Source organism: Diadema antillarum, unplaced genomic scaffold, assembly GCF_040938485.1.
Source record: "Diadema antillarum isolate AM-2024a unplaced genomic scaffold, OU_Dant_1.0 seq00001076_RagTag, whole genome shotgun sequence".
In the NCBI taxonomy this organism is placed as follows: Eukaryota; Metazoa; Echinodermata; class Echinoidea; order Diadematoida; family Diadematidae; genus Diadema; species Diadema antillarum.
Window position 1 is genome coordinate 2,221,736 of NW_027271899.1, and position 23,156 is coordinate 2,244,891.

At 40.4% G+C, this 23,156-nt stretch overlaps 2 protein-coding genes across 3 annotated transcripts in view; both read right to left on the reverse strand.

The window, feature by feature from the left end:
• LOC139743414 (cyclic nucleotide-binding domain-containing protein 2-like) overlaps window positions 1-8,777 on the reverse strand; it is a 30,360-nt gene extending 21,583 nt beyond the window's left edge. The window contains exons 1-2 of the mRNA XM_071653899.1: window positions 8,545-8,777; window positions 1,419-1,557 (exon numbers count right to left, since the gene is read on the reverse strand). Coding sequence (XP_071510000.1) covers window positions 1,419-1,557; window positions 8,545-8,777 — 372 coding nt within the window. The remainder of the gene's footprint in view (window positions 1-1,418; window positions 1,558-8,544) is intronic.
• An 8,998-nt stretch (window positions 8,778-17,775) lies between these two features.
• LOC139743389 (uncharacterized) overlaps window positions 17,776-23,156 on the reverse strand; it is a 52,408-nt gene continuing 47,027 nt past the window's right edge. For both annotated transcript variants that reach the window (XM_071653874.1, XM_071653875.1), the window contains one exon: window positions 17,776-20,468. In XM_071653874.1, the coding sequence (XP_071509975.1) occupies window positions 18,532-20,468 (1,937 nt within the window). In that variant the 3' untranslated portion in view covers window positions 17,776-18,531. The remainder of the gene's footprint in view (window positions 20,469-23,156) is intronic.

Here is a 23,156-nt window from a genome sequence, read left to right on the forward strand (position 1 = left end):
TTCAAATGTCAAAGCAAACAACCGACATTCATTTTAGCATCTTACGGAGCTGAATGTTATCCTTATTCATTTCCGAACATGCCGAACGTGAAAGGAACCATCCGCTATCTATTTTAGCATCTAACTGAGCCGATTGATACCGTTAATCATTTTCAAATGTAAAAGCAACAATCTGTTATTTATTTTAGCATCGTACGGAGCAGAATATTACCGTTATTCATTTCCAAATTTAAAAGCAAACATCCGACATTTATTTTATCATCGTACGGAGCCGAATGTTATTGCTGTCCACTTCCGAAAGTGAAATGAATCATCTGACATTTTAGCGTCGTACAGAGCCGAATGTTACTGTTTTTCATTCTTGAACGTCAATGCAGACATCAGACATTTACTTTACCATCAAACGTAGCTGAATGTTACTGTTATTCATTTCGAAATGTGATAGCCAATATCCGACATTTATTTAATCATCGTGCGGAGTTGAATATTATTGTTATTCATTTCCGAACGTCAAAGGGATCATTCGACATTTATTCAAGCACCTTCCGGAGCTGAATTTTGTTGCTATTTACATTCGAACATAAAAGCAAACATCAGACATTTGTTTTATCATCGTACGGAGTTGAATATTATCGTTGTTCATTTCCGAACGTCAAAGGGATCATTCGACATCTTAGCATCATCCGGAGCTGAATGTTATTGCTATTTACTTTCGAACGTAAAAGCAAACATCCGGCATTTATTCTATCATCGTACGGAGTTGAATATTATTAGTATTCATTTCCGAACGTCAAAGCAAACATTCGACATTTATTTCAGCATCTTCCGGAGCCGAATGTTGACCTTATTCATTTCCGAACGCAAAATCAAATATCTGACATTAATTTTAGCACCATATGGAGCTGAATCTAACCGTTATTCATTTCCAAAAGTATAAGCAAACATCCAACATTTATTTTAGTATCATACGGAGTCGAATATTACCTTTATTCATTTCCAAAACTAAAAGCAAACATCTGACTTTTATTTTAGCATCTTACAGAGCCGATTGTTACCGCTGTCCATTTCCAAAAGTTTAGGCAAACATCCGACTTTTTTTGATGGCCCGATCGGGCCACCGAAATCTTCATTTTTGAAATTTTGGTGGCCCGACGTGAGCTTTTGGTGGCCCCGGGCCACCGGGCCACCGGGCCACCGTTAGCGTCGAGCCCTGCGATATGTATTAGGTAACCCACAGATTACGATTGTATGAACAGATGACTCTCAGCATTGATAAAAAATTGTCTACATCGTGAGCATTTAGAATATGAAAAGGGGAGTTTGTGCCTAAGAAATGGAGCACAAACACACGGGGGAGCCAAGGGAAGATTCAAACTTGAGAACATTTAATAACCATGAGTCAAGAATGGGTGACTTACCGTTGGGCCATCCTCTTTGACTTCATCCTGAATGGCCATGACTGTTCGCCGGCGGTTGACGACCTTCCCCGCCGAACCAGCCCCGACCGAACGTCTGGGAGTGGTAGGACCCAGGTCCGAATCCACCGACGTCACCCGCCTCGGAAAGGAAACACGAAACATAATGACGACATAAATAACTTTCGATCTGACCCATCTGGAGAAAGACAAGACGAATGTGCTCCTGCGAACGCCGTACACTGGGCGTTAAACGGTGCATAAATGTTGCGAATTTGTCTTGGGATGGAATGCACTAATACAGAACATGGCGAGAGTTTGCTTGTTGGTTACCCAGAGTCAGAGTTTATTAGAAGAATTGAACAATCAAGGGGAGTTGTTGGGACCGTCCCACCGTGGCGAGTACGCGGCGTTTCTATGGCGAGCAGTGATACTGACTGTTGAAAGCAAGAGGTCATGCGTCAACTTCAGCCTTGCCTCCAAGCAAAACGTTTGATATCTCCGAAACAACAAATACCGGGGAATACCACCACACCCTACCCGGCCCCTACACGGACTGACACAGACAAGAAAAGTGACGCGTTGCAATATACAATTATCGTCAAGTGTTTAAGTCACATCTTCATACGATAATCCTGTAGTATAGAGTAATCTGCAATTACAAGAGGCTGGTTGGATCGTCTTTCCAATTATGGAGACGAGATTGACAGGGAAACGATAAAATTGCGTGACCCTTGAGAGCAGACTACCCTTGATGTTTTGACTTAATGACAAATCATTCACATGTGGTTGCCGTCTGCTAGTCGTGAACTCACAACTCTCAATGGCGCGCATCGCCCCAGGATAAAAATCGTCGTGATGGGCGTAACAAAAAAGGGCGAAACAAAAGAAGGTGCAACCCATTCTTTCGACACCCCCCCCCCCCCACACACACACTCAACCCTTCCTCTTTAAACGCCGATTTCTTTTGAATGTACACCAGCAGTATGGAATGGACATAATGACGGTTTCATGATAACTGACCCGTGTGAGAACACCAAGGTCAAACGCATTGCGAGTTGATTGCCGCATTCAAACTACCACCATTCATCACACAGTTGAAATGGCGGGGCATGTCAGGTTGTGTACAAAGCATATTAAAACAAATCCGTTTGAAGTAAAACTTATAACTTCATTTTCCTACTTACCTTGAGAAGTGGACCAAACGCAAACTACATAATGAGAGGGCAGACATTTCATGTAAATTACGCACAAACAAAAAACATTTCTATGATTCTATCATTTAATTTCTCTCTTTGAAATAAAACAAACAATCAACAAACAGTCACGCACAGGTAAATCGTCTTTTATAATTCGTCGGCGACGGGGTGTTTGGTAATCTTGCAGTGGGTTTGCATTCAAAAGCATACGTACACGTCTGTGGCACTGAGTGTGCACCACAAATCATTATCCCAGCGTTTTACATTGAACTGGGTCAATGAGCCCTTGTGCGGTTTGAAAACGATGTCTGTTTTCGCCGAAGTTCGGGACCTTGACGATGACTCTCCGCGTAGTAATGCAGTTGAGTCCACTTCCACCCATCACACAAGTGACGAATTAATCGTTGCCGTCTTTTGTCTTGTAAATCATGTATGCATTCCTTCATATAGATTAAATCGTAAAGGCGATTTCGATGGGAGCGTGAACATTGGACTGCTGCATTAAAAAAATCCGTTCTATTTTGTTTCTTTTCATGATTGAAATGAATTGATAAACTGTACTGAATTGAGTTCAACTTGAGAAGGTGTGTAATCGACTAGCGATGAAATGAAAGGGAAATGAAACCCAAATAAACATGTGGATTGAGTGAATGCAGTAAACTAGTAGAATATATTAGTGAAAGTTTGACGAAAATCGGACAATCCGTTGAGCTTCGATACCACTATCGCTAGATGAGAAGACTACAATATTTTGTGACATCATATTCTCAAAACAATATAAAGGAGGTGAATTCCACCAAATGCACATGTATCATTTTTTCTAATTATTAATTAAATATTCATTTAAACAATTACACGTTCCCCCGACTTGTTACTGACATGTAGGCTAGACCCGAAACTGCACTGCACCGACTCGATCACTCCATTCCCCCAAGAGAGTTGTGCCGAATATTATTTTTATGAGGCCCCATCCATTTCCTGCTCAACCACTCACAACGATGGTCCCCTGTATTCAATAATCTCTCATATTTACTAAAATAATACTCACTATGTATCTTATTTGCAGGTTTTGTATAATTATGTGTAATGCACAATACTATTGTTTATGTTTATGTTTATGCTATCATTTTAAATCACTGCATTTGCTATTCTACGTCTTTGTAAGTTTGTGCCTTTGGAATTTGTATTGAATTTGTATTTGATTGAATGTGGAAACAAATCAAATCTAATTTAATCAAACATGTGTTTAGGGTAATGATATTCCCCTGCTTACTAAAACAGGTAAGTCAAGTGCCTTTTCATTGCGCTAGAAGAGTGAAAATATGTTGAATTTTCTTTATCTCATTTTCCATACACGAGCTTGCAGCAAATGGATGGAAAAAATTGTATTTTCAGTTTTGACAGTTTTACCAATTCAGCACAATCTAGGTGGTTAGTCTGTATGCGGAAAAGAACAGCAAAATGACAACAACAACAAAACAACAACAACCCCCGAACCAATGCTTTTATTTTGTTTGCTTTTAAAGAGATTATTTTTGGGGAAGAAGAAATCGGAAATCCTATCACGATTAGGTTTGGCTGCCACGGAATACTATTTCTGGTTAATATCAGCAGAATCTCCTAAGGAAATAAGTGACAGAGAGAGAAAGAAAGAGAACGAGCAAAACGGGATACCTGTGAGGTGATTTAACCCGTCTAAGACGAGTCCCGTGTATACTCGGACAGGTGTCTATGGGAAATGCGTGTTGTAGCAATAGCCCGTCCCTCAATGGGTTAATCATCTATTTGTTTCATAAGCATGCATAATTTATGCGATTGTAATCAACATCATAGTTACGTGAAATTATATCAAAGTGAAACTTCTATATATTTCTCTTATTCTTCCGTGGATTTTGTGTGTGTGTGTGTGTGTGTGTTTGTGAAACATTTACCATTCTACTTGTTTTTGTTTACTTTTCTACTCAAAGTTCTCTACAATACAGAGAAAGCTGTGTATCATATACACCACAATATACCAGAAGAGACGGCTAGCGTACTCTTGGTTCATAACGGCGACATCGCCTAAAATTGAATGTTATGAAGTATTCTATAGTATCGTTCATTTATTTCATCAAGTTATGGACATTTCGCCATGGAATGACAAGTGGCTATATTATCGTGATTCAAAACATCAATGTATAGTCACACATTGAGAATGTAATGATTATAGATCACAATGTACTTTCCAATATACCGTAGTATGGAATCGATTACGTTTGCAATTCTGTGCCCGTAAACATCTCAAAGATTGAAAAAAAAAATGTATCCAATGATTGAAAATAAGGTTCAAACCACATAATCCGGACAGAATTGCTGGTCAGCGGACCGGTCAGCCATTTTGTCTCGCCTCACCTCATCTTTGGTTTCAGGTCCACTGGGGAGCTCACATCAGTACGGTCCATAACTCCGCGTTCCTGCTCCCTTCCCATCGGAGTTATCCGGAGTCAAAGCCAGAGGAAAAGGAACACCATAGACTCTTCTAAATAATTCCTGAAGAGGCTCTGTTATCTGCTGCTTCTAAGCAATCGTCATAAACGTGACTCTGTGGTCGAGTTGAGTAAATAAAAGCCTCCGTGTTGATCTGAAACACCGGCGGAATCACGCGAACAACGAGCTTGACCGCTAGCCACTGAGCGCGGGTGCCGGCTTTTTTAATGGGTTCCAGTGTTTGTCGAAATGTGAGGCCAGGAGGCGAGTTGCTACAATGCTATACAATGAGGATTAACGGACTATGGGTAGCCGGGTAGGGGTTGCTAACTGGACAATGTTTAGAAGAACTTCACCAGCGATATCGATTAGGACTCGCCATCCAGTAAGGACAGCCAGGGGAAAAAAAGCGGTCGAATGCGAAGGAAGACACCAAACAAAATATTGACAACATAGGTCTTTCTCATTCCATATAAGATCACCTGATTTGATTGGTCAGATCATCTGCAGATATGATACGCGTCTCCATGGCGACGCCTCAAGCGAAAAGTCACCCTCCCCCATCCCAGCAGATGGATATGTTTGTGTGTGTGTGTGTTAAGGAAGGGGTGTGATGTCGTTGGAATTGCATTATTACTGTGAAGGTCTGCTTTATAGCCTCTGGCCCTACCTAATGTTTATACACATCCATCTGTGATCTAGGTCCTGTAGTGTGCACCATCCCCAACAACTAAGGGATGTCATGAGGAGGGTACTAAGAAAAAGAAATCACTTGACATTAAGCTATCAGACCTCGAAGGCTCTTGAAAATGTTCCTTGAAAGAGGCGTTTTTAGTGTCTGCTTATACTGGTAAGGGTCAGGGTCCAAGCTCATGAGCAGTTACGCTGCAAATGAAGTTGGCAAACCATACAATAATACCCAAACTGGGCGCTCTAGCAAATACTGAATAATTTCGAACACAATATGAGTAGTCCTTAAAATTCGGCCGTCTTGTGGACTCATTTCGAATTGTGTTGAATTCATTGTATGAACTCCAGATGTCCTTTATGATGTCACTTAATGTCGTTGAGATCACACGTGTAAAAAAGAAAAGAAAAAAAAAGAATACAGAAATGAAATACAAATTGTTATCCATGAGCTGTAGCACGGAAAACTTATTTCATCATGAAACTGTTGATCTTGGAAAACGTATAATAATGTATTGTCCGAGTGCAAGAAAAACTTTGACCAACGTGGCAGTGATATTTCATAGGCCCTTTATTGCAGTTTCTAAAGAAAGAGCCGAATGTTGTGAAACAACTTAAAAGTCGACTAACATGGCATGAACATACAGATTGACCCATTCTCACTATCTATATGATTATGAACGATGCTAACTGTGCTCTTTTTCTATCACGCCTTTTGACCCAGAGTCGGCACGCACACTTCGACTTGTCGCCGAGACGTGCCGACGAGAGAATGTTCTCGAATTCTCCCGGGGGGAGAACGGATCGATAAGGGCCTGGTGTGTAAGGTCTGACAACAGCGTCGCTTTGTCGTATGCAGATGAGCCATTGTCCCGAGTTCAGACGAGGGGAACGGGTCCCAGCCCTCTCCTTAATAGAACCTATCACTTTGGAAAATTATCGACTTGGAACGGTCTTTTAGTCCAGTCTCGACGGACCTCTACGTGACACAGCCTCTCTTCCAGTTTGCAAACAAAAGAACAGGTGACAAAGGTTCGCTAATTCTAGTCATTGTTTGGGGGTCAAGAGTTGAATAGGAGGTGTCAAAAGTTCAATCGCCGGTATCTTCAATCTCCATGCCGTAATGATTATACTGTTACAATGAATGGAAGCGATGAAATCGATACCAAGCATGGTTTCTTATGGAATAAGATAACTGCAGTAATGAGCTTTAATGAGTACAGAAACATATAGCTGAGTACAGTAAGCCTGTAAGTTGGGCATTATATACAATTGTACTGCCACTTAATTGTGGGTTGACTTTAAAAATACACCCATAAGTGCAATATCAATGAGTTTGATCTAAGAGTTTGATAGGAATGAGTAAAGGTTAACGTTTGGCCAATCATCTTTGGAAGAAAAATGGTGCTCTGGACTAGAGAGGGCGCATATCAGCGTGAAGACAACTGGTCTTATGGAAACTAGTCGGTATGTTGTGGTCTGTGGAGGGTTTTTAATCAAACTCATCCATTGTAAGCTAATTCAGAAAGTTCTATAGGCATCTTGCAAACAGTTGTTACTACATCATGCAGAACTCTACTCTTTGTGAACTTTCTAATCTCCCAGAATGATCACTTTTTTTCATATACATCCTCTCTTTCTTACACTCCCCCTTTCTCTATCTATCTACCTATCTATATATCTATCTATTTATCTCGTGTCTCTCTGTTAATTTTTCTCTCAATCTATCCTTCTCTCCCTCTCTCCTCTCTCCCTCTCTATTAAACGAACATGAACTTTGAAAGAGCTCTGTGATTTTTTTTTTTCCCATACCGACAGTTTTGTACCAAATAATTATTCAGTTCATAGGGGAAAGCAGATTTGTCATACCGCCCTCTTCGGTCGGGATTTTTATTGTAGTTCTAAGAGACGTGTCGCTCCTCTACCAAGCGATACCCTAATCTGTCTTAGAGCGTTTGGGGTTGTTTTCGTTTGTTTGTTTGTTTGTTTGTTTGTTCGTTGGTTGGTTGCTGTTCTATTCCTTTATTTTTTTAGGGGGTAGAATGTTTTGATAATTTGTTTATTTTTCCTACGTAGGACAGTGTAGGATCTGGCTCCAGAATCGAAATTTTTACTCGTTACTAGTTACCGTGGTTCTTGCTGTTGTTGTACATAGGAATTTGGCAAGAATACACTGTTTCGCTCACTGTCGGTCAATGACGTCACTTCACCAAGTATCCTAGTCTTACTATAGGCTCGTCCTCATCGTACAGGTTAGTGCAGGGATTACTAAATCTTTTCTCAATTCAGAATATCTTTCTTTATTTCTTTATGCGCTTACATCCCTTGGCTATTATTTCTGATCTCCTGACACATTCGTATAATTTTAAAGTTGTAGAGCCTATATCTGGTTTTTGGTACTGGTGAATCGCGTACTTCAAATACCAGTTACACTGCATGCGCCCGATGTAAACTCATATGAACGTGAAAATTGTATGCCATTCACCGCACACCCTTCCTTTCGTCCTTCATGAGACAGGATGATAATCAGAAATACGTATAATAATAACTGTTTGTTTATTTGTTTTTTCATTATTCTTATATGATTTGTACTTTCAGTCAGAAGTCAGACTTCTAATCAACTTTTCTATCTTCTTTTCAGTAATCTCCTTAACCAATTTTGGGAAGACTTAAAACCGGCTACCGAGGTGACTTACGTCTGAAAAAGAAAATAAATCAAAATCAAAGTAACAGAGCTAAGAAAACATAAAAGAAGCTAAATCTGCTACTCTCCTTACCTGCCTAGGAGGTGCCGTTTATCGCTCCCCCTCCCTCCCTCGCCAATGGAGTTCAACGTCAGTGAGCGAGAGAGGAGATTTCGTCTCTGAAGCAGGAGGGCTCTGTCCCGCTCTCTGTCCCTGGGCGACCCGTATTTGATTGTCTTCTCGACAAACTCCCTCGGCAGACGGGCGATAGTGGTGGATGACCTCCTCGTTGAGGAGCCGCCGACGTCGATGACGTCGTCAGACATGGTTGCGTGAAACTAGATGGTTGTGGTAGAAAATTGACACATACCAGACAGAAAAGAATCCCCGTACTTATTAGAAGGTTTGCATCAGCGTTCATTGTGTACAAAAAGAACGCATATTTTAATAGAACGCTCTGTTAATCAAGATCGTAATAATGATCATTTTTGCTACTTTCTTCATTTTTCTGGCACAGAGAGCGAATTCCATTGGTCCTATAGTGGCAAAGAAAGCTGTGTTTTCCTGTGGGACCGTGTGTATTAGGTATTGCTTAATACTTTGTGTGTGTGTGTGTGTGTGTGTGTGTGTGTGTGTGTGTGTGTGTGTGTGTGTGTGTGTGTGTGTGTGTGTGTGTGTGTGTGTGTGTGTGTGTGTGGTAATAGCAGCCCTAACGCTCAGGTTTAAAACAGAAATCATGATATTCTTAGAATAACTGTCTGCCTCACATCCAACTGGTCCCCATGGAAGACCAGCAAGTGCAGCTGAATATAATGGACTCTCCAGCCATCTTCTTCGATAAAAAAACAAAATAGAAATCAGACAGACAGACAGACAAACAAACAAACCTCCTATATGTATACGAGCATTAACATGAATACATGTTTGTCGGAAGAAAAGGGTACTTTTACCTTTTAAAGTTCAGATGACAGAACAAGAATGATAAATTTGAATGTTAAAACTTTGACCTAAACCGACTTTCATGACAATTCATGATCAAGCGGATTATGTCATCATCATCATCAAGAAAATCAAAACGAAGTTAAAATCCTACATGCACCTTGAGTACTCTACCGACTGGATTTGGCGCATTCTATTATTATTATCATCATACCACGCATGGGTTTTACTACTGGACATGCACCCTAGTACCAAAACACAGTTCTTCGAATTGTTATCTTTTCATGTGAATTTGGTTGCTCTCCTGTAATTCTGTTTAAAAGAGATGTAAACTACTTCCCTGGATGGTTATTGCAGTAAATCATCCTTACATAATCAAACTAGGGGGTTAGAATACAAACAAAGCCAGATGGTCCACGAAGTTTGTATGGGATTAACATTTCGATGAAAATGTACGAAGCCCTCATAACGTTTACGTGTTGATGCATGGACGTGGTCGTCATAATCTTCTTATGTTCTTTATATCCTCGTTACAACCCTCGAATTTCCCACAAATGTGACCAAAGCGAATTTGTATGCAATGACTTGCCCCTTCTCGGAAGTGTCATTGGAAGTATGGAAGCGTGAAATACAGCAGAATGATATCGTGGTATCTGCTTGTGTGAACAATGATCTTTTTTTTTTATTGAGAAGTTAGAGACATAATGATGACAACAATAACAACAACAACAAGGCCAGCGAGGCAATGAAATAGAATGGATTTAACGCGTGCGAACTGTAACCTTACAAGTATTACCACGCGAGGCGTGAACGTAAAAGACATTGGGATCATTGTTGCACAGTAAATAACACCCAACAGGATTTGTTATGGAGGATGTGTCAATTTCAGTGAAATGTCAGGATAAGGTACCTGGATGTAAGCCCTTCATGGTATGTTGGACACGCTATGCCTAACGGATGAATCATACCGAGAATGAAGCGACCGTTCCGTAACTTGTTTCGATCGCTAATTTGTTAATCAAAAGTGAACAGGCAATACGCACTCGGAATAAAAATGCCTCTGACAACTGTATGGCAACACGAGAAACGTGTGCAGAACAAGGGACACTCAGCGAAAATGCTTATAATGGCCGCAATTGATTACTTATTAGACTACCAACATTCTGTGTTATCATGTCTGATATCTAGCAGTATTAAACGCAGTGACGAATATACTAATTCTCGTTATAATTTACCATATTTATCATAACTGTTATGACTACTGCAACTACAACTGTAACTATCATTCTTCTTCATCTTATTTGATACATTCATCATCAATATAATAATAATAATAATTATTATTATTATTATTATTATTATTATTATCATTATTATTATTATTATAATTATTATTATTATTGTTATTATATTCATCATCGTCGGTCTCCAACATTGTCGTTGTCATCATCATCATCATCATCATCATCATCACGATTATCATCAACAACAATATCATCACAACGTAATGAAAAGAGAATCTACATGTGACTACTCTTTAGTCAAGAACCAGAGGTTTTTGCTGAATGCCATCGCCTATCTATTATCTAAGAGGGAACAAATATAATTATTTTTATCAGGTACTTCCTGACAAAGTATATAAGCATAAAATACTGTAGTTTCTCGTCAAGCAGTAGTGATTGCAAAATCTTGCTCACTTTGAATTTGTCCAAAACATGTCAAAGCTCTCTGCATGTTTTCGCCCCACGGCTCTTTCAAACATATTACTTGATACTTGCTTAGAATCACAGGCATTATAAAACCACGATCTGTTATTACGACTATAACACTGTCGTGCCAGCCGGCTTCCCGTGTACATGATATGGCAAGACCGAACGATTGAATTAGTGCTAATAACTTTTCAATTTGACATCATCACCTGTTCCAATTTGAATACATGAACACGGTTATTTTCACCGGTTCTTGCAATCAGGAAGAACATTGAAATTCCACAACTTTTTGTTGAAATTACCATTCGGGTCACCTGCTTCTACCGTAGTCTTCAAAATCACTTTGGACGTGATTAGGGATTAGATTTTCAAAGATGAAGGGGGTAAATTCAACAAGATAGATTGTTCTGATGACATGACCAACAAGCAAAAACAAACAAACAAACAAACAAAATGAGGATGCATCATACCTTCACAATGACACGGCCAGCGTTACATTTGCAACACGAGGATAAAAACACAAACATACAAACAAAATATGTCTTCTTCACATTCCTATGTTGACAGAATTGAAAGCTATGAGTAATGAATAAAATTAACGATAATAATGATAATAACAAGAAAGGTGTTAGTATTTGTTTAAAACGGAGGAGTACTGTATATTGATTGATATATCAATAAATCATCTATTACACCTGGAGTATAAATGTACACTTATATCAACCCTAACACACTGTTATTTACCTTTTCACACCTTGTCCAGCATCAATTCAAAGACGAAAGGCAGGGCGATCCTCCCTTGTGTAGCAAGTCACTGCTTTGAACCAACCATGTCCGGCTGTCGCCCGTTACATGATTATGTCCGTTATGATAATCTTCCTCGGCGTTGATCTCCGGTATTTGGTGTTCAGAGTTTCTTGATCTCGACGAAAATAACAACTCCTTTGCTGTGATTCCTCATGACTGTAACTTACAGGATAGTTCGGTTCTATTTCTTGAGCTGAACGATGCGTCCAACGGTGTGAGGTTCTTCGCACTTGAACAGACAAACTGAAGGGGGGGGGGGAGGGGACGGTCTCTAACTTTTATCCCGGCTTCTCGGACGCATGGGCTCCTATTGTCCGCGCCCTACGGGTTTCCTTCCTTTAATCACCAAACAACCTCCTTTTTGAGCCAACAAATAAAAGCCATAGAGTTGTAAACTTTACTATCCCCTTTGCTTCTCACAGCCGAACTAAAAGCCGTTTGTTGTAGTCCGGTATCAAAACGAAAAAAACGAAAAGACATTCTTGGGCTTAAACTCGGCAATCTTTCCTGCGCATAATACACTGCGTGGGGAATTGTACTCAAGAAGACTTGATACCTTAATACGCAGGGATTGAAGAGTACTTAATCTTTTGTTTGTGACCGAGGAAGCTGCTGGTTTATCGACTATTGTGTGCAAATATAAAGATACTTGAGGGGCAAAGCAGGGCCCATAGCCTCTTAGTAGGCCATGTAACGGACAGACACCGAGATACTAAACCGGTTTGAAGGGGGTAGGGGTACATCGCATTTGTTTCAGTGAAGAATGAATGTAATCTTCTTAGTACTGAGATACATGTATTTATACTACAATGTCGAATATTTGCTAATGTCTGCTACATGATCAAGTATTCTTGATCTAGGATTACAATGTATTTAACAATTGAAGTGTATGTTTGAGGGATGAACAAATAAGGTCATACCGTAGTAGTTTTCCATTAAGCTCGACTATGTTAATTCATGTACGGTCTGCGTATTATACCACATCAGTGACAGATAATTGCATGACTTAATTTCTTAATTGCATACGGGAGAGGCATGCGAGTGTCTGTCTGTGCATGTTTTTGTATATTTCGTGTTTGCTTGTGTACGTGCTAACGTGTGCTGCATGGGTTGGTGATAGGGATGTTCTCTGATACAGTTGTATCGTCACAGCTGGAGGATTTCCTTGCCATTATAACTGCGTCGAGATTATCCAAAGCATCTTTCACGAGTGCAAAAAAGGATTATGAAGAAAAGAGGCATCTTGTTTCAAGGCCACGAATACAATGCATAGCTGACAGAAAATATGTTTTTGGCACACACACACACAGACACACACATAATTAGCAGGGCAAAATTGGTGAATAATTGTTATGTATGATTATTAAGGCCCCAAATTGCTTTAACTCTATGCTGCGTGAAACGCAAAGAACCAATTCGTAGCGTTGAGTTAAAGCCAGTTTTTACTTTGATACTTTTATAAATTGAAATTTGTTATTTGTGTGTTCTATAGATGGCATTTAATGTTTGCAGTGTTGTGAAAATCAATTTGCTTACTTGCCAAATCCGTCAATGTGTTAGAAAAAAAAATCTCTGAAAAAGGTCTGCGGTGACTTGACATAACAACACTGGCTTCTTCGTGGCAGCGAAGACAAGTTCACTGGGTTTGCAACCTAGCACGCCCTCTACGTTTGGAGAACGCCAAGGCCACTGGAAGAACGGTCCATGCTTGCTTGTTGAACGAACGATACAAAAGAACAGTTATTAGTAGGTCGGCGGGGTGTCCATTTGTGTCGTATATATATCAAGGAAGAAGGTTGCCTCCGCGAACTTAATGTTCAGGAAGAATATAGTAAGTAGGCCTGCAAGGTGAAAACAATATTTAAGCCCTCTGTGTTATTAGTGTCTAAACAGAGAAACAGTTATGAGACTATGTTATTCTTCGTAACACAATAACAGGCGAGTACACTGAAAGTACACTACAAACGGCACACGATAAGTTGGTTGAGAAGAAATTCTTTTTTTTTCTTTGTGTTTAATTCCATCTTGTGCAATATCCGATAAATCATGGAAATCATTATTCAACGACACACCCATCGCCTGTACAAATAAGATCTCATTCTACATAATCATCTCAACAAAATACATGTAGGCAGCAATAATTATTTGTACATCTTCATGTCTGTCGCCTTTTCTTTTCCTTTCTTTTCTTTTTTCATTTTGAAAGCAACAGTAATCTGAGCGCTATAGCGATACGTTTAATACGATAAAGCTCATTTATACAAGCATATACATTTATGGGTAAAGACTATTGACAACCTTATGTACAGGTAAAATGAAATAAGTTTTTAAAACAGGAAAAAAGCCACAAATAAATATGAAAAGCTTTGGCAGTAGATCCAATGTGAAATGAAAATTTGGTCGTGATTGACGACTATGCAATCTGTTTATTTCTCAAGGAAAACTTAAATGGCACCGTCATGGCCAAGAAGATGTATCTAAAAGAGTATCCAGCTAGGAAAGAAAACAACATCCAAAAGGTTAACATTTATTATTCAAAGAATGGTCTTAATAAAGGGCATGTATAGCGAACATTTATTACGACATCTGCTACATCATTGAAGATGACATCGAAATTTCAGTTTCAGAGGGGTTCTGTTGTTGTTGTTGTTGTTGTTGTTTGTTGAATCTTTGCGTGTCAACCCCAGCTTAAATCATACTGTCTGTTGTTAGCGATAAAGCAACAAGCAAAAACTTAAAAAAATAAAAAGATAGCCGAAACTTAGCTTGGTTTTACACATGTTGTGACACATATCAGTTCATTTAAAAACAAAAAAATGTCCCTGAAAATTCTTCAGCCAGAGTTGAGCAGAAATATCATTACGCTGTATGAGTGGCTTGCAAAATTCCATTCCCGTATGCACGTGGTCTTACTGGTTGCAAAATGCGTAGTAATGTTTGGGTGTACATGATTGTGTATAAACATGATTTTAAGCTTTGGCCAACATTTTGAACGTACTGTGGGCGCTCGACATTATTTACAACAGACTTACTGCGGCTGAATCTATTGCGATAACTGCCTTTCAACCGTAAATAAAATCATGATCATGTTATTACTCATTGCTGACATTGTTTTTCTGTTCCGTTGGAAGCAGGGGTTCAAGAAAGGGTGAACAATTTAATGAAGCCATTGTAATTCGAATTTAGTTTCATCATTCTCTTAACATGAGTCATAAAAGCCATGTTTGAAATAACTACTTGTAAAATTGCGTTCTTTGAATCACAATGTCTATAATATTTCACTGTCAACTGACTGTATGGGTACCTAGCATCATGCAATGGTTTTAAGTACATTTACAATTAACAAGCGTTTCATGAAAGCCCTGTAAGAAATATCGCGTAAAATCTCCTGAATGGGAAGACTTTTGGTTTTAGTCGTTGTTAAAATTGTAGAAGGGGATATCTGGACTAATGCTGCAATGATTCTACACAGATATCTATATTCATTTTAGATACGTTTGTACATTCGATTTGGCAATATTCTCCAATAGATACTCATGATGGAATAAAAACACGAGCAAGTGAATAATCATCTAAAACCTTACAGTAATCGGGGAGGTAGATTTTGTTGAGCTCGTGAGCAAGCAAGGGCGCTTTAACAAGCAGTATTTCGAGGCAGCGTTAGAACTCGCATTACGTTTACTTGAAGTGTTCAAACATATAGTAGTACAACCCCCAGTAACAACCAATAAACTGCCCTGAGCTCCATACAGTAGCAAAAACTACAATTGTAGGAATATTAGTAACATCGTCATTTTAAACAGAAATTTTAAAAAGGACTTAATATTACTTGGGTCAATCTTCCTCCCTGCAGTTCCTGCATAAAGAAAGATATCAAAATTTCAGTTTTCTTGGCGTGTATTGAATTCACAACAAATATTAAATTGTCTGATCGGATGATAGTTGCTGGGTGCAATACACACAACTTGCTCCTACTCTACAATAATGACGATGCACCTCACATAATACGTCACAACACAAGGCAACGTTCTGTGACGACAACATGGCAGCACTAATTTCAATCGAAAGAATGATAACTATACTGTCTTGTGACACCTGCTGTACACTAAGTATTCAGGGCCCCGTTTTATCAAAAGATATAATCAATTATAAATTTCCTTAACACACAGGCTGCCATAGCCTTATGAGAGAAATCGACTATACAATTCATAACTCTTCATAAAACAGAGCCCAGATCGCTTATATACTGCACATCCTTGTATCTGATAGATTTGGAACACTTTAGTCTTGCTGAGGGTATACTCGTCGAGAATGAATCCGAGAATGAATCGTGGAACTGCTGGTCAATCATTGTTTTGATCATTTTGTTGGAAAGACTGAGGTATTGGGAAAACATCTACGCGTGTTTGTTTTAATACCATTTTAGTTATGGTCGTCATATCAACGCCAAGAATACCAGTCGCTCACGAAGTATTTCCGAGTATCACCATTAAACAAACAACGGGAAACTCGTGCATAAAAGAAGTCCCCATGTCTTGATATCGCAATCATCATTGTTCAGGGGATATTATTTCTTTACTTCGAAGTGGTTTAGTCACAATCATTGGTCAATTTTTGTCCAATGTTCTCAGTATCAGTTAACCAGTAAGTGTTACATATTCCCATGGGTATCGGGTATGCCGAACAACAGTAGGTACAATCTGTTTTTCTATGTCGTGTATCAACAAACCTTACAACTCTTAACTCCCTAACAGGACGGCGAGGAGCTTCTCTTGGTAGCCAATTATGCACTTTTAATCTTTTGCTCTCTAATTCTCTGATCACCACCTTAGAAATATATCCATCACACTTATTACACGAACATCAAATCTTTTACACAGCAGAGTTTTCTAGATGACAATAGACCACTGGTCATAAAAATAAAATTGTACTTCTCATACATCATGTTGATTGGATCTTGAAATGCAGGCAATTCACATTCGATTTGCCCTGGAAACATTAAAATTTGTTGAAAAAACCCTAGAAATGTCGCTATGGCGACTGGTATGCCTCAGGCACAGCTCTTGGTTTTCCCAACAGCTCTTGAGTACGTCTTGACAACGTGAGACGACAGTTTCACATAATTGGCAAAAAATTCAAATGACATGTTTGTCACAAATTTGTTGAGTGTTTTCTTTCCCTGAACTAGGTTTCATTTGGATGGATGGCTAAATTGCTCAAGAGAGCAAGTATCCCGAAATTTCAGCACTTTCACTTGACCTTTGACCCTTCCCCTTTTGAGACCATGGCCCAAATTTCTTCAAAATGATCACTTTTTGGCAACATCCATTTTCATGCCAATACTTTTAGCCATTGTTAAAATATGAGGCGGAAAAATCCAGCAGCCAATAAAACCATTTAGTTTTCGTGAGGTCGTTATCACAGACTACACTAACTTGACAATGAATACAAACAAGCACCACATATGCCTGTGTATAAAATATATCATGATCCGATTTTCAATAGATGTGGTGTGATCATAATACGTTTTCTTCGAGCAATCAACGGGCAATACATAATTATTGGTAGTATACTTCGAAACAGTATTTCGACTGAAGTTACAGAAAATTATCGATAAAAGCATGATTGAATTCCTATTTCGTCCGATGGCGATACACACGTATTAGCATTCGATTGAAATTATATTTGAATCTTGTAATTCATCCAAAACGAGTCGTCAATTTGACGTGAACACATCTCCAACAAAGTGTTTGTTCATCTGAACTGGTTTGTCTTGCCATTAGTTAATGATGTGGAGCACAGCTTAAGCCTCATTACTGAAGAATGCAAACTCCCTTTCTTCCAATGTTGTGCTCATTTTATCTTTTTAAAATCAAGAACTTATAAAGCTACCGTGAATGAATAAACTTGAAGAATTACACAATAGGAAACCATCAATACTAGTGATTGAATATTGCTTGAAGATCCAGATCTGAATGGTAGTGGCAGACTGCAAAGAAATATAACTTATGCGTTTCTGTTCAGCAATATCTGAAAAATACTCCATGAATATCACACTCTAATAAATATATCCAAATGTAGACAATGGTAAAGATAAGTAGTGCGTGGATTGTCTGACTGATGTGCACGAGCTGATATTTCACTTTCCACTTACCACGCATTATTGAAACAGCACTCCAGAACAAGAATTGGCACAACATTCAGAGTAGAAACTATTACGCCACACTTACAGTGAAGGAAACTCGATTTTGATACAGCCAGTTACCCTGGGAATATTCTCACAGGAAAGGAAGTCTTCTGCAAGTGTAGACTGTTGGTTTCATATGATTTGTTTGTTTAGACAGAAATTCTGTACCCATACAGTTTATAATAATTCAGTAAACATTATCTGTAAATCTTTATGGCTCTCATACACAAATGGCATCATAACAGGGATCCAGCGCGCAAATCTCTCTACTCTGTGAACAGGGTTTTGCATTTTGAGACCGTACGTACGTGAACCCTTTCTTCGATCTGGGTTCCGTGCACATCACTGGAATATTGCATGCTGCCAAATAGGACGTTTATCCACGACCCCCTATCATACATCGGGCCTACTTCCCTCCAGCAAAATCAATTTCTTGAGTCAGACAAGCGAGGCAGAAGGAGATTTGGCCTTGCTCATCTTGTTGATTCGCCTCTTGGAAGGCCCCTCAGCCATCGGGTAGGGGTTTTCGAAGAACGACCCGGGAACGCTGGGAATGTAGTAGTCGAACTCCGGCTCGTCCTGCGAGATGGAGAGATCACTGTGCACCCGCTGTTTGAAGGGTCGGATGGGTCGGGGCGGGGAGAAGCCCGAAGGTGGTGTGTCAGGAAGTTGGCGGTGGGAGGTGGCAGATCGCGTGCTCTCCGCGCCGGATCGGTCAGCGCCCGACGGGGGTCTCATCAAGCTCTCGTCGCTGATGAACACCTGCGTCAGCCGCTCTCGATTTTGCTGCAGATTCAGCGGGCGGGGCAGTCGGATGGGCGACGGTTCGACGGACATTTGGCCGCAGCTGTAATCAGACATGGTCATGTGGTCGCTGGGCAGACTATAGCTGGCTATATCTTGCCTAGAACTATTCTGGGAGCTACCTACATTGTTTACATGGTGGTGCGGGTCCGGTCTAGGCGGTACCACCGGCTTCTCGACATGCCTTTTCGGCTTCGAGCCGTGTCGCGGTGGTACGGGGGGCTTACGATTTTTGTCGTGTCGTCCGTGCCTGTCTAACGAACCCGCTTTCTCGTTTCGCAAGTTCGAACTATGTCCTGAGCTTAAGCCATCTTCCCGCGAAGTCCTATGTGGAGATAGAGCGTGGTTATGGTCGTGTTTCCGTGAGCTCGAACTTTTGGTCCTGCTGGATTTTTCCCTGGGAAGCGTCTCTGCCTTGATATCCTCGACGGCGGGCTCGGGCGGTGGTGGCCGCCAATCCGGCTCGTCGTCAGAATAAAAAGCCATTTTTGGCGCGAGAGGCAACTTTCGCCCAGACTCCACTTCGCCTTGTGGTGGCGGTGATTTAGCCTCGGGATGCACAGCGCCCTTCCGCTTCTTAGTGTCGCTGTGCGTCACATCAGGTCTATTTCTATCCGCAGAATGATCTTTGTGTTTGTGAGTTCTGTGACTCGTATACTCTCTCTTTTCCTGGTCGGGATTCTCTGCCCCTTCCGGTATTCGGAACTCCAGGCCGTTGTCGTTCAGTTTCGAAACGGCAAGGCCCAGGGGAGTGAGTTGTCCGTCCTTGTTCACGTAAGGCGACGTGTTGTCAGTGCTCTCCACGTTGGCTACAGCTTGAACTTGAGGCTTCGAATGCGACGCGTCATGCTTATGATGTGCCCTGGAGCTGTTCACGCTGGTATGACTATCGTGCGAATGGATACCTCTCATTGCATACTCCTCCGGGTTGTTCATCGCAAGATGCGTCGTATTGCGATCCGTTCGTCCGCTGTGTCGACTGTTGGAGAGCTCGCCGGCCGAGCCGCGGTTCATGTCTGCGGCGTGGTAGGGCAGCGTGATCTTGTGGCCGTGTTTGCGCGTCCACTTCTCGAGTTCCTCCTCGTGGTATGGGCTCGGGATGTCGGGCAGGATCTCTTTGGTGGATCGATGCGAAGACGAGAGGCTCGCGTCCGGCAGGTAGTTCGCGCTCTCATTGTGCACCACATACAAGTGAGTCCTGTCGCCGTCAGGCCAGCCCCGCTTGCTGGTGCTCTGTTGCGACTGCTCGGATTGAGATGTAGTACTGCGACCGATCGGCGCCGCGCCCCACGGCCGGCTGTTGTGCGTCGACGACGAATTGATACTCGACGTGCCGATGCCGATCCCGCGGAGCTGCGTCTCAGCCGTGTCGTCGTGCGGCATCCCCATCTTGTAGTCGTAGCTGCGGCTGCACCGGGCGTGGATGGCGAAGATGATGCTGAAGAGGATGACGAGTACGCCCAGCGCGATACCCGCGATCAGGAAGGCAGTGTTGTTGAGCTGACCGACATCGACTGGAGGTTCGTCATCGCTGCCGACATTTAGAGGTGGAGCAGGGGTTTCAGCAGACTCTGCAATGACACGAAAAATGTCCCCATCAGTAAGCATGATAAATGTGATTCCACCATCGCTGGATTAATCTGATTCAGACCTAATCATTATGAGATCATCATAGCTCATTAAAAATACAACATTTTATTCCAATTAATTACTTACTTCAATGAATTTACTTGAGGGAAAACCTCTAGATTAACATGGGCAGAAACGTTTTTGACAGAAGTTCTTGAAAATCCAGCAAATATCGACTCCAGGAATACTGCTTATATTCTTCTTCTTTTTTATACTTTTGTTGAATGGACAGATCCAAGATGCTACTTCTGCATTGTAAGTCATTATTATTATCATCATTTTTTTTTTTTTTTTTGGGGGGGGGGGTTGATTATCGACCATAATCATAATGAAACCGTAACGATCGTAAGTGACGCTTGGCCGACAGCTCGGCAATGATAAACAGATATGTATGTCATGCAATCAATTACGCCTTACACGTATTTATACTATGATGACGGCTTCGGGATTTAGAACGCTACCTTTAGGCGCTCCTTATTTATACAATGTACTTCTTCAGAAGGTATATGGCATATTCATACACGATGAATGAAGTTTTAGATTCAACTTCCAATATTTACATTGAGCGTGCAACAGGACACGTCAGCTCCGGGTCCATCTTATATTCTTAGAATACCTCAGGAGTGTTGCGCGCTTTTTTTTTTCTTTTTTTTTTTTGGTTAAATGTATAAATGACCTCTGGTTCCTTAAAAACATGTGGCGAATTGAACCTTGGCTCTGACTTGTCTAGCAGTGGAATATTTCCAAGCAGATGCCTCTCGTCTTCATATGATCTGAAAACAAGCAATCGTGGGTTACTAACTGACGGGAAACGAAGAACACTGTGAAATAATAACAACAATTTTGAGGATTAAAGGGTTTTTCTTCCTTTTTTACACAAAGAGCAACGATATTGCCATCTATTTTTCCAGGGATGACGTGCAAGTCGCCGTTTGATATGATTGTTCAGAAATTCTTGAATATGATTTGTAACTACGTGTTAAATGCGAATATTATATATACTATACATATAGTATATACATATAATATATATGCTTGTATGTGGACGTTGGAGAAAATTATGAAGTGAGATTGTGAAAATCTTTATTATGTAACAGATAAAAGGGAAAGATAATAACAAACAATGAATCAAAGACTTTGTGTCTGCTTAATGTGATAATGTTGGGAATCACTGCATAAATCACGTCACTAGCTGTCGTGGAATGCATAGCTTTTGAAGTTCATCACTTTGAGATCACAACGTTATCAAATAAATGATAACAAAAAAAAATCCTCAGATTTTACGAGTTCACCAATAGAATGCCTTCATCTCATCGGGTTTACGCTGAACTGGTAAAGGTGGCGAAAGGAAAGAAATTCGGTTAGATTTTCGCCTCCGCAAGACGAAGGCCATCTGTCTCTGTTTATATGCCGATGTCATGTAGTTTACGATTGTAACCGTAAGTTACGACTCAGCTCAGGATGGAGTGTCAGTCAAACTGTCATATATTTGCACGCTCGACATCACTTTTACTTGCCTGTAATTAGATTCGGTGCGGTTAAGACTCCACTATTACGCAGTTCTTAGCAGCTAAACAAAACATACCCTTGTAGGACCTTTTAATGTAGTATACGTCCAGGGCAGTGGAAATGTGAGTTCATCGTCAACACTCTTTCTGTACCCGAGTTGCAAAAAAGAAAAGAAAAGAAAACCAAAACAAAACAAAACGAAAACACGAAAAACGGAAAAAAAAACCCGCTGCAGCAAATCTTACCTCAATCGAGTCACATTCAGGACAGGGGTGCATAAATAATGGCAAGCCCATAGATTACACATATTGTAAACTTGTTGACGCAATGCAATTGATATATGCGCAGCTTATATGAAATATTTGAATTAGCGTTGAGCAATGTACATGGCATATTTCGCGGTTCCACTTTCGATTCTAGTAGGCTCAAAAGCATAAAAGGTGTCTTAAACGTTCAAGTTTATTTTTGTGATTGTCTAGATATTTTGTTATTAGTGTTGTTGGTGTTTTGAACAGTCCAAGTTGGTTTACACAGCAAAGATATTCTAAAACGGACCACGGGACAATACTAGAGTTCCTCACCGGGCATCGCCATGCTCTCTGATATTCCAACACTGAGCACTACAAACTTAGCAAGAACATCATCCTCAAACGCGTTTTGGCGGATTGAAAAATCCGCAAATGTCGACCTTCAAATATCTAAACTGGCACGGTTAATTTCTGCTTTGGATATGAGATGAGAACTTTCAAGTTCCTAATATTACTGTTCCAAATTCCAGAGTTTCATTTATTCATTTATTGATTTTAGGCTGGATGTAAACTTATGTCTGGATGATGCTGTTGTTGTTTTCTAACCGCTCAACAAAGGTAATAGCAACATTCCACTGACTACCATCTTTATTGTCACGTCATATTGTTCGCAGGTGACACGTGACGTGTTTATAACGACTAAAATTTCGCTCACATGCACTGCACTTCCAACCTGTTTGCCGATGCGAAGAGGATATTTTCCGTTAATAAAGTTTTGATACTCTATGTGCCAAGTTTTTCGGGTGTTTTCCGATCGCCAGAAGATTTTTGTATTTGTATTTTTGTATTATTTTGGACTAAATGTTAATTTTT